The 18,090-nt window shown below is 44.0% G+C and overlaps 1 protein-coding gene across 2 annotated transcripts in view; it reads left to right on the top strand.

Moving 5' to 3' along the window:
* The window catches only part of MCAM (melanoma cell adhesion molecule), a 172,792-nt gene that overhangs the window by 106,978 nt on the left and 47,724 nt on the right, over positions 1-18,090 (top strand). For both annotated transcript variants that reach the window (XM_069224843.1, XM_069224844.1), the window contains exons 6-9: positions 239-418; positions 1,981-2,108; positions 13,118-13,286; positions 14,715-14,830. In XM_069224843.1, coding sequence (XP_069080944.1) covers positions 239-418; positions 1,981-2,108; positions 13,118-13,286; positions 14,715-14,830 — 593 coding nt within the window. The remainder of the gene's footprint in view (positions 1-238; positions 419-1,980; positions 2,109-13,117; positions 13,287-14,714; positions 14,831-18,090) is intronic.

Raw genomic sequence — 18,090 nt, 5'->3', positions numbered from 1 at the left:
ATAATGGACTCGTAATACGGCTGGTGGTATATCTGTCACTTTACCGTCACTTTTGGGACGGATTAACACCTCCTCCAAAGTTGTAATAAGGCCCTATGTGCCCTGCCCGTATCTTCTTAACCCAGAGTGCTGAGCAGTGCTGCCACCGAGTACGGGCAGCACCTGCCCATTCTACACCCTGCTTTCACCACTCCCTCCTCCTCTGTATCCATGAGTTTTGCGGTTTTTCTCCTCGCAGAGATCCGTATTACCACCACCATCACGACAGAGTCGAGCGGGCTCTTCACCGTCAGCAGTGCGCTCTACACCCCGGTGCGCAAGGAGGACCGCGAGGCGCAGTTCTACTGCGAAGTGAACTATCGAATGCCGGGCACCGACCGCATGATGGAGTCCGACCGGGCCAACATCACCGTGTACTGTGAGTACACCAGCGAGTGAGGCGGGAGGGGCGAGGGTGCGCCGTGGACATGGGGCGAGGAAAGAGTGTAATGCCACAGGCAGGAGGGCGGGGCAGGCAAGACAAGAGCGCGCCAAATCCCGAGTGAAAGGCCTGACTGGTGAGTGAGAGAAGTTTATGAACGAATGTGCGAGGCCAGAATTAAGACAGCGAAGGGACAAGGATGGCCAGTTACATGTGAAAGGAAGTGTTGGGGGAGAGTGTGACAAACCACAGGCGAGAGAGAATGCAGAAACACCCCGCAACGCAATGCTAAGAGGGGCGGTTACTGAGGGCCTGATTTATATTTTTTAGCGCCGTATTTGCGTCCCTTTTTGACGCAAAAGGGCGCAAACCTACAACATTCCATTATGGCCCATATTTATACCTTTTAGCGCCGCATTTGCGTCATTTTTTGCTGCAAACGCAGCGCTAAAAGAGTATAAATCAGGCCCTGAGTGTGCCAAGCCACAGGGGAGAGGGAGTGAACGAAAGGCGTGCCAGCGCAGGCCCCATGCGAGGGCAGAAGGTGCAAGGCAACTGTCGAGGGAAAAGTGTGCCATGCCATGGTTGTGGAAAGCATGAAGGTTAAGAGATGAGCAGCGTGACGTGTGACAGTGAACGACTGAGGTGATGTGAAGGCGTGTTGGCACGTTATAGCTTATGTATAGTGGCCTGCCGTATATATTTGGTGGCGTCCACTCACCTGGTATTTGAAGGGATTAGCAAACGGAGCGCACTTGTTTCAGGCTCCAACCACAATAGCAATAATGTTTCCGAAGAAAATAAACGCTTACTTGCAAACACCAGAAGAATATGCATAGGAAAAGATCCCGAAAAGCGGGAGGTTAATTAAACAATAGGAAGAATTAAAACATAAGATTGTCTCCCAGGTTAGCTATAGATAATTTGGCGAAGGCACCAAAAATTAAAACTCAAATCTGATCCTCATGTGCGCCAAAATGAGAAGGGTCAGCCGTCTTCCACCCATTTCTGTCTAAATAATTTCCTTAAGAAAGAATTCTATGGTACCCAGATAAAGGTACGTCGCAACGACACTAGAGGGCACTGTCGTTCCATAATCCAGGCTTTCACAGTGCACACGAATTTAACACACTGTGTTAATGCACTTGTCGAAGCCTGAATTCCCGTTGCCAGAGACCCCAGAGCACTATCAATCTGTGTGTTCACATAAAGCTGTGGGCCTCAAGAGGGGTTTATAATCTGTCATCGAGTGATGGTTTTAGTATCTCCTCGCTATTTTTCTCTAAAAGTGTGCATTACTTCGAGCTCAAAAGCTTTCACCGGTATGTGTTTTTTTTTCTGGATGTCCCGTATTGGCTTAGTATGCGAGTTATTGGCAGACATAGCTGAACCCAGCAGTTTCGAGACGTTCTAGCCCAATACTTGGTGCAGACCCAGGCATACTGCATAGGTCTGTGGCCGCATGCCTCTTACGCTGGCTTGTAATGAATGAACACTGTATTTTTAATGTGGTTGCTGCTTGTTTGGGCCTTAACTCGCTTTTTTCCCTTCACCTCCAGATCCAACAGAGAAGGTAACTCTGATCGTGGAGTCTCCACAAGAGCCAGTGAAAGAAGGAGACACTGTGGCCATGCTTTGTGAAGCGGATGGCAATCCTGCCCCCGAGTATACATTTCACCGCGTATGGGTGAGTGTGTTAATCTCTAACTGTTTCCAGTGCAGGAATGGTTCGTGGAAGTGTGTGCATAGCAACGACATATGTTAGTTTGTGGTTGGACACAAATGTTCCAGAGTTATCTTGGCAATGGAACACTCAGTAGCCACCTCAGAAGATTTACTTATGTAGAGTAATACACCATACTGAGGTGACATTAATGCACAGGTAGGTCCCTTTATTGGTGCAAATTAGCTTTTTGTGAATTCCAAAAGTGAATTTGGATATACAAATTCAATATACATGCACAAATGACGTATTCACAAAATTATTGATAAGTAGTGGAAATCTCAGTGCTAGGAAAAGGAAAAACACAGCAGTCTCGCAGCAATAACCAACACGTCTTAAAGGTAACCAAGAAATGCATTTTTGCATGTAATAGGTGTAATTAAAATAAAACCAGATGCCTTGAAAGATTATTTATTGCAGACACTCGTTCTTCAGCTAAGGCAGTGTTGAACTTGGCTCACAAGTAAGGTAAAGTCATCTTCATTTTGAACGTGGTCTAAAAGCTGAAAAACCCCACATGTAAGAAATCTGGGTCGATAGAAGCTGATAAGCTAAATAAATACCAGGAAACAGATATGAGCCCCGTTGATGAGTTTGAGAACTTTAAAAGAAAAGTTCAGCTTTGTAATCAAAGAATCAACTTAACCAATGGATACAAAAGGAGTACCTGTTTGGAAAGGGGACCACCACCATTGCACTGGAAGTTTGAAGTGAAGAAAGGAAGATTTTCTCCTTATGGATGGGCCAGCCTGCACAACAGTGGAGAAACTGACTGAGATTCTTTGATGGATCCTTGATAGATCTAGAGATCAGTAAATCCTCCCAGTTTCAACAATTATAATTCATAAGAGGTGGAAGTACATCCGTAGAAGAGAGTAGATGCCAAGACAAGGCTCTTTCCTCTCTTACCCACTTGTCTGACATGGACAAGTACTTGCTCCCCGTTAGTGATGCTTACTTGCTATGACAAGGTTCTTAAAATATGCCCAGGTGGCGATATCAACAGAAAATTCTCTTTTCGCAATTACCACCTCTGTGAAAATTCTCGACATATTCATTCCCATCAGTCAACCAAGCAGCGAAACCTTTCACTGCAGCCTGCCCTTACCACCTGATTGTTGAGAATATGCAATGGAAATAATTCATGCAAAGAGATGAAAAAGACATATTGAGTTTATGAATGAAACTGGAGTCAGATTACAGTAGGAGCACATTCATTGACTTGGCAGAGGTGGAGTAGTTGGCAGAATATGTAATCACTAGTGCCTGCCAACAATATTATAAAAACTGATTTTTGTCAGATCAGGGTGTTTCCCCAGCGTAGCAGTTTTATTTTAGAGAAGCTCAAAGCCATCTCAGCTTTTCAGCAAGTTCAAAAAAATAATACTCCATTTATTTTACATTTTTTAATAAAAATCTAAGAGTTCACCAGTTGCAACCTTCCTGTTTCCAATATTTTATAAATTAGTGTTTCTGTAATTAACGGTGCGCTTGAGTGTTTCTTTGATTATGAACAGGGTAGGGCGTGTTTCCAACACTGTGAGAGATGAAAGCTTGGTGGATGGTTTGAAACACTAACTAGGACATACCGCCTATTTTAGCAATACTTGTGGCAGGATTGTGCTACGGAACTTTAAATCTATGCATTCAGTTCTAGGAGTCTTGACGTGCTGCGCTTATTCTGCTGAACCTGCTGGCCTAGGATTCCACTCTAACCTTTTGTGAATGTAAACTTTTTTATAATAGGAACATCTTAGAGCACATGGTAAGGCTAACAGTTTAAAGGAGTCCCCAACCCTTTAGAAAGCGACTTAATCTGTGGAGGCTCATACCAGGAAACAACAGTGATTCACTAGTGCTCAACTCTGTGGATCTAAAATGCGTTTGGCATGGCTGTTGGTGTGTGCAGGTTAATCTCCGTACAACTACAAAACCTGGCCCAAAATTTAAAAGTAAAATAATGTTAATATTTCTCCAACCAAGTTCCATAATTGAGACTAAACCTTTGTTAAACTAACCTATTCGTTTTCAAACAATGCAGCAAGCTTATTTGAAAACTTAAAATACTAAGGGCCTGATTACAACTTTGGAGGACGGTGTTAAGCCGTCCCAAAAGTGGCGGATATACCACCTACCGTATTACGAGTCCATTATATCCTATGGAACTCGTAATACGGTAGGTGGTATATCCGTCACTTTTGGGACGGTTTAACACCGTCCTCCAAAGTTGTAATCAGGCCCTAAGTTTTTATTTCAGGCATGAAAACAACAATTAGTCCTGACATCACAATTTACAGGAGGAAAAGGAAAAAACTCAATACTTAGCTTAACAACGTGGTCCTTAATTCAAGCATCCCGCTAGCAAAACTCATGTCTTTGCTAAGGATTTGCGGGGGGAAGGTCAGGGGTAGCTGTGGTATGTATTTTCTAAATAGCACATGCCAGATTTTCCTTTGCACTGCACGGAAATTTGGCAATTGAACCAGCTGCCTGTGAATACCAGACAAAAAAGGCATTGATTTGAAGATTCTGTTGTTCTCCTTTGCAGTGTTGGAAATAAGAAAAATAACTGCCAAATCATTTTGCTGTCTGTAGCTGCACAACTGGGCTAAACTAGATGAAGTTAAAGTCTTTCCAAAATGCTGTGAGAAAGCCCAAGTTGGCGTAGCTCTTGAAAATTGAAGTCTCCTATGATCAATAATAAAAAAAGAAGAAATAATCTCCCCAAATGTATTTCTTTGGGAATAAATGAAAGTCAAAAATGCTATAAAACTTGATTCCTCATAGCCTTGATCCTTCCCGGCTTTGCTATTGTCATCAGCACCAGTACTTATAACAAACTCTGGGCGTTGGGTTCACATATTGTCAACAAAAATACATATCTGTTGATGTCACTTTTGATGGATCATGTGATTTCTTGCTCTAAAGGCTCAGCCTCACTCCATCTGCTAATGCACATTTTCCCAAGGAGTTTTCTAGCTTATTGATTAACGCCTCACTGCTGCCAAATCACCTGCAACATTTTCTTTAAACTCTGATCACAAAAGCAAATCACTACAAGCTAGCTTTTATTATACAGTTTACACGTTTTTAAAGAATTTTGAACTTTAAACGACTTTTAAAAGCGTTTTCCCTGTGAAATAGCTGTATTTATTATAAATATATAACTTGTTTACCCGTTCTTTCTAGTGCTCTAGTTATCTAATCTCTTGAGACAATAATCTGATGGCACCTAATTTCCTGAAGCAATTCTAGGGTAGAGCATAATCCCATGAGACTCTTCTCAAATGGTATTTTAAGTTCGTAGCATGTGTGGCTGTAGATACCCATGCTGTGCATACTCCTCCTGGCATCTAGTGTTGGGCTCAGACGTTGCAATTTGTTTTTCTTCAAAGAAGTTTTTCAACTCACAAGGTCTTGGTGGCTTCTTCTCTAGGTTTAGATGTGATTGGTCACCGACTCCATTGCTAGGTCCTTTTTATCCACCATCAGGTTTAGACATGTTCCAGGGAGCTCCTGGTCTCGACGAGTTCGTCATTTCCTGTGGTGGCCTCAAGTTTGCTAACTTCCACCCTGTTACAACTACATTCTTCGATGCACCATTCTTTACTTGCGCATAGATTCCATCTGCCAGTTCCTTCAACGAGCCTCTGGGCCCCCAGGCCATAATGGCCTTTTGGGCCACCGCATGCTCTGGCCTCCCTTTAGAGAATGATGATACTCTTGAGGTAATGGAATGGACGCTTTTTAAGAGATGCCCCTAAGTGTCACCCTACCACTAGGCTGACCTCCATGTACTATGCAACTTGTGCCTCTTACCAGACTATGATGAGAGCCACTGTGATTGCTGCTCAGAGTTTCTTAATAAAAAGACACTCCACTAGCGCCAGGATCATACATACAAGACATACAAGAGGATGGCCCAGACCACGCCAGGGACATCTAACACCTTCAGGGAGACTGACCCTTTAGCTGCTGAAAAAGAGCAGAAAGAGGACATCTGTGAGTCATCAGAGCTGCTGACCTGCCAGCCCAGCCCGATAACATCCACTCGGACACCTCGGAGAACAGCGAAGAGTTCTTCCAGGAGGAGGAAGAAGACACCCCCTCGGATGCCCTTTGCTCCTTAGTGGTCTGTGGTCCACAGGTCCAGACAACAACACGCGTGAGTAGTGTTGACTCCCTTGTACCAGTCACCTCTCATAAGTGGTCACACGTTGGAGCCAGCAACACCCCTCTGGTACTCGGGCATCCAGCTCAATAATGGAACCGCTGCCATCTTCAGGTGCACCAATGCCCCTCAGCGCTGGTCGACACCGAAGCAGGGCCTCAAAGCCCAGAAAGGACACCTGCTAAAGTCCCTGATCCTCAGTTGGCCCAACGCTGAAGCCACTCATCGGTTCTAGTATAGTGGTGGCATCGAAGCAGCAGACTTCTCAGCACCAACCCCAACTGCCATCGAAGCCAACCTCAGCACTGAAGACAGCCTGGGCACTTAAACTATCGTTGGCATCTAAATCATCGTTGGCACTGAAGACTCAAATCCTTCACATTAAGGAATGCCCCATCGTTGAGAGATTTAGGTGGAACTGGATATCAGACAGCGCAGAATCGTCATCCATCCGCACACTGGGAAGATTATGGCCTCTGAGAAGGTTCTACCCTAAAAGCGCAATCCTGCTCTAGAGAAGGCTCGACCACTGGATGTTCATGACCCTCCCAAAAGGCCTAGGACAATCCGCTCCCCTCATTCCCCACCTCCACCTCCTACACCCTCATCACTTTAGGCTCCTTTATCATCCCCCCACCTCCTATTCCACTTCCTCTCTTATCTCCTATGTACTCCCCACTTATATCCACTGAATCGTATTCCGAAACCTGTAGCCCAAGCCCCTGTTCACCAGCCTGGCCTGTTTAAAGGAAATGGAGGGGGTCTTGCAGCACCTCCCAGACCAATAGCAGAAAAAAGGGGAACACCTTGTACAGAAGGGCAAGAGCATGTCTAATGCCAGCATTAGATGTGCCTTGGATGTGTCTCATACAGCTGCAAAGAAAGTAAACCTCTCTGTTATCTTACAGTGCAATTCCTGGCTCAGTGTGTCTGGTTCAGACCTCAGGTGCAACAGCACCTCATCAATTTGCCAATCGACAGGGAGCACCTCTTTGGGCCTCTCATTCACACAATGCTTGAGAAGATAAAAAATGACACAGACACTGCAAAGGCGATGGGTACCTTACAGACCCCACAAGGTAGAGGTTCCTTTCATAGGCAACACTACATAAGAGGTTCCAAGACCACCTCCCCATGGCAGACCCTGTTCCACAGGTGACCATTACCACGGATGCATTTGTAACGGGCTGGGGGCACACCTCAATAACATGACAGTCCAAGGTCTGTGGCAACCTCATCTGCAGGAGCTTCACAACAATCACTTAGAGCTGGCAGCCATTCAAATAGCTCTCAAATCATTACTCCCCCAGATTCAGGGAAAACAGTCCTTCTGCAGACCAACAACAAAACTGCCATGTTCTAAGTATAGAAGCAGGGAGGCATCCACTCCCCTCCCCTGTCAGCACTGTCCCAACAGATTTGGTGTTGGGCCATACATCACCAAGTTCCTCTCTTGACAGAATATGTGCCAGGAGTGGACAGTGACTTTGCAGACCTACTCAGCAGGATGCAGCAAAAAGTCCAGAGTGGGATATCGATCTGCAAGTCCTTCTCCCCTCCTTTCGTAGATGGGGCACCCCAGACATAGATATGTTTGCTACAGCAGAAAATGCTAAATTCCTCACCCCCAATCCATGGACAATGCTCTAAAGAGAGGTTGGTCTGGGATCTTTGCCTATGCTTTTCTTCCTCCCCCACTAATTCCATATGTGGTCAGGAAGCTCAAGCACATCTCCATTACCCTCATCCTGGTGGCTCCAATATGAGCCAGATAACCAAGGTTCTCTACCCTGCACCAAATATATGTTGTCCCATGCAAGAAGCTCCCCAACAGGCCGGATCTTCTCACTAAAGACAACAGCAAACTCAGGCACCCAGACACCAGGCAGCTCAACTTAGCAATTTGGCTAACGAGGTCATAGAATTTGGGTACCTTGGCTTGTTGAGAAGTGTATGATGTACTCAAAGAGGTTTGCAGACCTACCACATGCACCTGCTGTGCTTTGAATTGGAAGTGTGTCATGCATTACTATACTCAAAACCACAATAATCCACTGTAAGGAAATGCCTCCTTGGCATGGTTACCCCCTGACTTTTTGCCTTTGCTGATGCTATGTTTTGAATTGAAAGTGTGCTGAGACCTGCTAACCAGGCCCCAGCACCAGTGTTCTTTCCCTAACCTGTACTTTTGTATCCACAATTGGCACACCCTGGCATCCAGATAAGTCCCTTGTAAATGGTACCCCTGGTACCAAGGGCCCTGATGCCAAGGAAGGTCTCTAAGGGCTGCAGCATGTCTTATGCCACCCTGGAGACCCCTCACTCAGCACAGACACACTGCTTGCCAGCTTGTGTGTGCTGGTGAGAACAAAACAAGTAAGTCGACATGGCACTCCCCTCAGGGTGCCATGCCAGCCTCTCACTGCCTATGCAGGTATAGATAAGTCACCCCTCTAGCAGGCCTTACAGCCCTAAGGCAGGGTGCACTATACCATAGGTGAGGGCACCAGTGCATGAGCACTGTGCCCCTACAGTGTCTAAGCAAAACCTTAGACATTGTAAGTGCAGGGTAGCCATAAGAGTATATGGTCTGGGAGTCTGTTTTACACGAACTCCACAGCACCATAATGGCTACACTGAAAACTGGGAAGTTTGGTATCAAACTTCTCAGCACAATAAATGCACACTGATGCCAGTGTAAATTTTATTGTAAAATACACCCCCGAGGGCACCTTAGAGGTGCCCCCTGAAACCTTAACCGACTATCTGTGTAGGCTGACTGGTTCCAGCAGCCTGCCACAACCGAGACATGTTGCTGGCCCCATGGGGAGAGTGCCTTTGTCACTCTGAGGCCAGTAACAAAGCCTGCACTGGGTGGAGATGCTAACACCTCCCCCAGGCAGGAGCTGTAACACCTGGCGGTGAGCCTCAAAGGCTCACCCCCTTTGTTCCAGCACCACAGGGCACTCCAGCTAGTGGAGTTGCCCGCCCCCTCCGGCCACGGACCCACTTTTGGCGGCAAGGCCGGAGGAAATAATGAGAATAACAAGGAGGAGTCACTGGCCAGTCAGGACAGCCCCTAAGGTGTCCTGAGCTGAAGTGACTCTAACTTTTAGAAATCCTCCATCTTGCAGATGGAGGATTCCCCCAATAGGATTAGGGATGTGACCCCCTCCCCTTGGGGTCACCCACAAAGAGGGTGTACCCACCCTCAGGGCTAGTAGCCATTGGCTACTAACCCCCCAGACCTAAACACGCCCTTAAATTTAGTATTTAAGGGCTCCCCTGAACCTAAGAATTTAGATTCCTGCAACTTACAAGAAGAGGACTGCTGAGCTGAAAACTCCTGCAGAAGAAGAACAGAAGACACCAACTGCCTTGGCCCCAGTCTTACCGGCCTGTCTCCTGCCTTCCAAAGAAACCTGCTCCAGCGACGCTTTCCAAAGGACCAGCGACCTCTGAATCCTCAGAGGACTGCCCTGCTTCAAGAAAGACAAGAAACTCCTGAGGACAGCGGCACTGCTCCAAAAGAACTGCAACTTTGTTACAGAGGAGCAGATTTAAAGACCCCTTCAAATCCCCGCAAGAAGCGTGAGACTTGCTACACTGCACCCGGCGACCCCGACTCGACTGGTGGAGAACCAACACCTCAGGGAGGACCCTCCGGCGACTCCGAGACCGTGAGTAACCAAAGTTGTCCCCCCTGAGCCCCCACAGCGACGCCTGCAGAGGGAATCCCGAGGCTCCCCCTGACCGCGACTGCCTGAACCTAAAGTCCTGACGGCTGGAAAAGACCCTGCACCCGCAGCCCCCAGCACCTGAAGGAACGGAACTTCTGTGCAGGAGTGACCCCCAGGAGGCCCTCTCCCTTGCCCAGGTGGTGGCTACCCCGAGGAGCCCCCCCCCCCTTGCCTGCCTGCACCGCTGAAGAGACCCCTTGGTCTCTCATAGAAAACCATTGGAAACCCGACGCGTGTTTACACACTGCACCCGGCCGCCCCCGCGCTACTGAGGGTGTACTTTTTGTGCTGACTCGTGTCCCCCCCGGTGCCCTACAAAACCCCCCTGGTCTGCCCTCCGAAGACGCAGGTACTTACCTGCTGGCAGACTGGAACCGGGGCACCCCCTTCTCTCCATTGAAGCCTATGTGTTTTGGGCACCTCTTTGACCTCTGCACCTGACCGGCCCTGAGCTGCTGGTGTGGTAACTTTGGGGTTGCTCTGAACCCCCAACGGTGGGCTACCTTGGACCCAAAACTGAACCCTGTAGGTAATTTACTTACCTGCTAAAACTAACAATACTTTACCTCCCCCAGGAACTGTGAAAATTGCAGTGTCCACTTTTAAAACAGCTTATTGTGTTTTATGTAAAAAGTATATATGCTACTGTAATTATTCAAAGTTCCTAAAGTACTTACCTGCAATACCTTTCAAATGAGATATTACATGTAGAATTTGAACCTGTGGTTCTTAAAATAAACTAAGAAAAGATATTTTTCTATAACAAAACCTATTGGCTGGATTTGTCTCTGAGTGTGTGTTCCTCATTTATTGCCTGTGTGTATGTACAACAAATGCTTAACACTACTCCTTGGATAAGCCTACTGCTCGACCACACTACCACAAAATAGAGCATTAGTATTATCTCTTTTTGCCACTATCTTACCTCTAAGGGGAACCCTTGGACTCTGTGCATGCTATTCCTTACTTTGAAATAGCACATACAGAGCCAACTTCCTACATCCACCTACCCCCACTGTGTAGGACATACTTTATCTCCTTCACCTTTAAAAGTCAGGTCTGGTATATATTTAGATGAGGTTATATCTAGCCAATATTGTGGCTTACATGCAACACAGAGTACATTTGTCTCTGCAAAATTCCTGTCTTTAAAGCCTTCATGGAAGGCCTCAAGCGGGTCATCCCTCCCAGCATACTCCCCACACCTTATTGGAACCATAATATTGTGCTTATCAAATTGATGGGTCCACCTTTTGAGCCCATGCATTCATGTCCTCTTCAATTTCCGTCATTGAGGGTTGCCTTTCTCATGGCTTACCTTGCTTAGGTCTATCAGTTAATTGCAAGCCCTCACGCTTTAGGAACTTATTTTCCAGGTACACAAAGAGAAAGTGGTTCTCAGGACAAATCTTGAGATCTAACCCAAGGTCATCTCTGCATTCCACCACAATCAGTCTATTGAGGTCCCAGTCTTTTTCCCACACCTACACTAGTAGCTGAAAGAGCATGCCACACTTTAGATATTAAACATGCTCTTATATATTACGTTGACAGAACCAAACTTTCCCATAAGACACAACTGTTATTTGTAGCCTTTCCTAAGCCCCATTAAAAATATGCCAACTCAAATGCAAGAGTAGCCAGATAGATCGTCAAATTCATCCAGACATGCTATATCAAAGGTAAAAGAATCCTATGCTCCTGCCTGCTCAGATTCCACCAGCAAACAGGGTTTTTCTATGGCTATCCTTGGATATATTCCCATAGCAAGCACCTGTGAAGCTGCCACTTGGTCCACTCCGCACACGTTTACAAAACATTATTACGTAGATGTGTTATCAAGGGGACAAGTCAGAGTCGGTTAAGCTGTTCTTAGAACTTTGTTTCAAAACTCTGCTACACCCACTGGCTAGCCACAGCCTATGGGAGAACTGTTTTCAGTCTGTGCATAGCATGTATATCTACAGCCACACATGATACAAACGGAATATGTTACTCTGTAAGCATCTAATCGTTGTATGTAATGCTGTAGATATACATTTGCCCATCCACATCCCCAAGAGCCAGTGACTGATGCAGAACACTCTTTTTACTACATGGTCATCGTTTCTGTTCTATAGACACTGCTCCTTTACTTACACTCACCCTTTGGGCAAAAAACAATCTAACAAAGCGTCAGTGACCATGTACATCTTCACCGAGATCTCGTGCCTCTAAAGAGTTGTTTGTTTGTCCATTTCTTCTCCTTTCAAAGACCAAGGGCGCAGGAGGCCCCAAGCCTCAGAAGGGCTTGCACACGCTCTCCATCTAACTGAATTAAAACTCTAATACCGAACAATACAGAATCTCACAGAAAATATTGTGACAAACAAAACCAAAAGTGCACCAGGATCCCTATCTAGTGATGCCTCTTAACTCCAGCGAGCCCTTACTCTAACCCAGAACCTCTAGCTGCGCAGAGTTATCAAAGCAAGCAACCTTCTGTTTCTGTTGTCTTACTCTGGGTCCCAAAAACCTGAAGAAACATTAAGCTATGGATACAGTGAACCCTATCTTTTCTACAGCTTACAATTCCTTTATCTACCGCATTTGCACAGAATGTCATAGAGAATCTTCAAAACGTGACTCCACATCAATTTCGAAGAAGGGGAATAAGTGGTCCTATCTTCATGGCTTTGACAGTTTGGCGCCACCAATTTCTAAAATTGTCCGATCTTGTTAAACAAATCCAAATCCTTCTGGGATTTATCTTATTTGTGTTCTCTAATTCTTGGGATAGACACAGCAATTCAATAAAATAGCAGGCTTTGCATGTTGATTCTATTAAAACAGGATAAAACACTCACTTTCCCAACTCATTTTTTCAAAGAATAACAACATTGGTTACTTATGCTGTTTCTTTTACTTGTACTCCTTGACCCTGTTACATTCTACCTGTTCAGACACGGGTTTGGATTGTAGTACTGACTGAGAAACTTAAAATTATATCTATGCTTACTAAGGCTGCATGTAGCACAATGTATGCAATTCATGCTAAACTGAGCATCTCTTGGTATCCACAGGAGTCTAAGGATGGTCAAGATGTGGAGGAAGAGATTGAAGATGTTACCGGTGAATACCTTGTCTTGGAAAATGTGAAGAAGGAGCAAAGTGGACGGTACAGATGCAGAGCCTTCGATATAAATAACGCTGAAGCAGACATTAAAGCTGACGTGGAGATCTCTGTGAACTGTAAGTGGGACTAGCGTTAAAAGAATGGGAGGAGCAGGAGGAGCTTTTCTGGGAAGTGAAGGGTACATGATTGGGAGTGATTGGTAGAATGATAGGGGAGAGGGAGGAGCTTGGGGAACTAAGGGCAGAATCTCCACTCTGCCCTTTGAAGTGTCTTGTGGGAGTGGGAGGACGGAGGGTCAAGGGAACGCAAATGGAAATGGAGGAACGCCGAGGGGAGCCCATGGAGGTGTAAGTATTGCAGTGGGAGACCGGGAGGGAAGTGCTGAGAGGAACATGGAAGGTGGCGGAACACATGAAGGAGCAGGAGGGAGCATGGAGGTGTAGAAATGCAGTGGGTGATGGGGATGGCGACTGGAGTGGGAATCATACCAAATTAGAGCAGGAGAGTTAAATGCGTAGTTAGATTGCAGCACCCAGGGACCAGCGCAGGTTGGGAGAAGGTGGGCAGATTAGATGCACCCAGGGACTAGCGCAGGTTGGGAGAAGGTGGGCAGATTAGATGCACCCAGGGACCAGCGCAGGTTGGGAGAAGGTGGGCAGATTAGATTCTAAAGGCTCAGACGTAACTGCACTGTGCTTTATTCAGATGAGGAATTATAAGATAAATTATACTGTCACAAGCCGGAGAGTGGACATTTTTTATTTAAAAATGCCCTGTGACCCCTAACATTCTGATTATGAATACATTTCCCCTTCACACTTAAGGAATACAGTGCCTTTTTCCTGAGGTTTGTAAATGTGCGCAGTCAAACCTCTCATTATTTTTTCAGATGAATGCCACACGTTTAGATTTTATTTTCAGCTAAAGTCTCAGAATTTCAGTCGACCCCTTCTTATAAATTGACAAAATTATTCCTTGTTTTAAAAAAAAGTAAAATAAAAAGTTAGGGCCTTTTTTACAGTTTGGCGGGCGTGTTACACTGTCACAAATGTGACGGATATGCCATCCACCCTATTAAAAGTGGCATCGGATGTAAACACTGGTAATAAGGCTAGGAGGTTATCCATTATATTTGTGATGGAGTAACCCATCTACCAAACTTTAAATCGAGCCCCTATTTTTTGCAAATGGCACCAACAAGTGCTATTTTTTCTGCATTGAGTATTATGTTACCCCCCGGAAAAAACGATGAGTGGTGGCGCCTGTATATTGCATGTTGTTGATAAAAAAACACACCTGGTTTGGTAAAAAAAGAAACAGTTAACTTCTCCCAAATACCTTTACCCTTAATTAAAAAGAAGCCTCCAAATGTATTTATCTACAGGTGTTTTTGATTGACCAAACAGGTTGCCCGTTTGACAGGAGTTGAATGCGTAGTTAGATTGCAGCACCCAGGGACCAGCGTGGGGTGGGAGAAGGTGGGCAGATTAGATTCCAAAGGCTCAGACGACTGCAATGTGTTCATAACTGTTTTCCCAATCTAGATCTTGAACCCATTGAAATATCCCCGAAGTCGCCTGTGGAGGTGATGCTGGGGCAGGATCTAGTCGTTCGCTGCAACGCTGATGGTTCCTTGCCAAGGGAATACGAATGGAAAAGGGTAAGATGGGAACTTGAGCAGAGACTGTGTTACCTGCTTGGTGTGTCTTTGGAAAGGGACAGAAGTGCCTCTTGCAGTCAGAGATCCAGGATAATTAATCCAATGGTGTAGGCGAAAGGGATGGTTAGACATCTGTATGTGTTCAAAGAGATATCATTTGGATCCCAAAAATCTGGTTTATCAATATTTAAATATGTGATGTATTGTCTCTCTAAACCACTATTATTATAGTTCAAAAAAATCTCATTCGTCACCTTTGAAGCATTAATAGAACACATTCTAAATACATTTTTGCAGTTTTGTGACAATCATTGAAGCATAACTTCACAAATAAAGAAGCAATAAAAATAGTCTAAAATGAATATTTGTATTTCTAAAACAATTCCTACCGTTTTAGGCCCTGTTTTCTCTAGCGTTGGATCTTTCAGGGATTCCCATGCATGAATTATTTTACATCATCAGATAGCTTGTATCCTCAACGTCCATATAACGACTGCCTCCCTTTGGCCTGAAATGACCATCAAATGTATGTAAGGAACTACATTTCCAACAATTCACTGACATCGGTTAGCTTATCCTGCGCATTTAAGTTGGTTGTGAAGGTAGTATAATAGCCCACTTGGTTAATATATAACATATAATATAATAAATGGGAGCCTGCAATCCTTGCATAAAATCTCGTCTCTCAGTTCCCTTTTACGTGCGAATTTTGATGCACCTAGTTGCCTGTAATAAGAAATAACGTAGCAGCTCAAATGTAATAACTTATTATCGTTGAGTTCTGACATCACAGCACTTGCTACCCTAGCCAACAGAGGAGGGGAAAGGCAGGTCACAGAGCATAATTAAAGCTGCAGTTTCAAATACGAAACATGGCTTTTCTTTCTTCTGCCCTGTTTTTCTATATGAATAGTGACAAGCAGAAATGAGCTATTTTTGGCAACCTGTTTTTGTCCACACTTAAGGTAATTACAGGGAAGATAGAATCTCTAGGCATTTTTCTACATATCATGAGCTTACAGCAGTTATAAAATTTGTCTTGTATTAAACTGATTCTAATATTTTTCCTGCAGCAAACGTCCAACTGCTTATTGGTGTGTTTAGTTTTGTACTAGAGATTCTAATTGTATTTTGGATGTTTACTAACTACCATCTGATCTTTCACATTAAAGAGCAACATACCAATGATTTAGGAATTTTGTGGGATAGCGATGGTGCGGCCATATGTTATACGGAATAAAGTACCCCCTGACATACATTATAAGGACATTGCAAGTCACCTCGGAGTTCCATTACCTTATCAAGTAACTGGGCCTTCATCTTCTACCTCGATATGCTTGTGAAAGTACTCAGTGACTTGCAATGTCCTTTCACTGTAGGGCAGGGAGTACTTTATTTCATGTTTTTTTGTTTGACTAGTTGGAACATAAAATGGATGTTTCCAAAAAGCCATACAATTCACAGACTTTCTTAAGCCTGCTTTTCTGTAGTTTTGGGGGTCTGATATTGCTTGTTATTTTATGCTGCATATTTATTGTCAGCTCATTGGCAACCTGATGATACACAATATTGCTTTCTAGTTGTAATACAGATTCCTTGACTCATTACTGTCGTGTGTAGCTGTTCAGCAGTAAAGATGGGGAATAACCAGTGGCATAAGGTTGCACATCTTGACTGGTTGATGTACTATCAGTTTTAGCTGGCATGAAACATTGGGAATGATTACTATTAGGTCACATTACTGTATGGTCGACAATGTTGTAATGTGCCAGAGTGGCAAGGAGCTGCTTTTTAATACAAACTGTAATAGAAGGGCACCCGTTGTGAATATTTTTCTTTGGTGTTGATTTAAAATAATTACCTCTTTCTTCACTATAAATTTTGAAATTTTTGGTTTATTGTTCTTGTTCTTTCGGCACAATTTACTATGAGTGTGTCTTGCGGCTTAGTTGTAACTTGCTAAAGAATTTCTGTGAGCAAGTCTTATTTAACCATGGACTAAGTATTGCGAATTGGACCTGCTTCAGCTAAGGAATTATAAAATAATTATGAGATAAATTAAAGTGTCACAAGCCGAGGAGTGGACATTCTTTAGTTCAAAATGTCCTGTAACCCCCTAAAATTATGGCTATGAATACATTTACCTTTCACACTTTACTGTGACTTTTTATCTGAGGTTTGTAAACGTGTGCAGTCAAATCTCCCATTATTCATTTTCAGATGAATGGCACACTGTTAGATTTTTGTCTGCTGAAGTCTCTGATTTTCATTAGACCCTTCTCATAAATTGACAAAATTATTCCTTATTTTTTTAAGAAGTAAAATAAACAGTTTTTTTTTGTTTTTTTTTACACTTTGGCAGACATGTTACTCTGTGACAAATTTAATGGATATGCATGCCATCCACCTTATTAAAAGTGGCATTGTATATAAACACTTGTAATACGGCCAATAGGATATCCGTTATGTATGTGATGGAGTAACCCATTCACTAAACTCTAAATCTGGCACCAATTTCTACATTGAGTATTATGTTACCCCCTGAAAAAACTATGAGTGCTTGCGCCTGTGTCTTACCTGTAGTTGATTAAAAAAAGTAATTGATTTGGAGGAAAAAAAGAAACAGTTTACTTCTCTCACAATACCTTTACCCTTAATTAAAATGAAACCTCCAAATGTATTTATTTACCTGTGTTTTTTATTGGCCCAACAGGTTGCCTTTTTGAGACACGATACACCTATAGAAATACAAAAAAATAGAGTGAATGAGGAAAATATGGGGCACGAAAAATATAAAACATTTGCATCTTTAATTATCTAATTGTGGCCCACAATGAGAACACAACACTTGTACAGTCCAGGGCGTATCTGTTTATTTCACAGCCTAACTTTTTCATATTTTATCTAAGTAGCCTATGTTGTTTTGCCTCTGGACTTATTGTGGGTTTATCCCAGTCTGGGGTGACAATAAACAGGCCAGGTGTTTTGATCTTTTGTTAAGGGTCAGAAGAACTTGTACACTTGACTTTTGCCTGCAAGAAGATTGCTTGGAAGAAAAAGAGACAATTTAGGAGTGGTCCCTTGCCTCAGTATTTGGTACCCATAATGCTCCTGGTAAATGAACAAAGCATACACAATAGCTGCTTTGAACAATAGTCTCTGCTGAAATTCTTCCAACCCTGGTCACAAAGAATGTCACGTTTGACTACATTTTCAAAGTCCCCGAGTAAATAGATATTTTTTTATAGGACTTGGTAAAG

This window comes from Pleurodeles waltl, chromosome 3_1 (genome assembly GCF_031143425.1).
Source record: "Pleurodeles waltl isolate 20211129_DDA chromosome 3_1, aPleWal1.hap1.20221129, whole genome shotgun sequence".
Taxonomy (NCBI): Eukaryota; Metazoa; Chordata; class Amphibia; order Caudata; family Salamandridae; genus Pleurodeles; species Pleurodeles waltl.
This window is presented reverse-complemented; position numbering and strand designations above follow the sequence as displayed.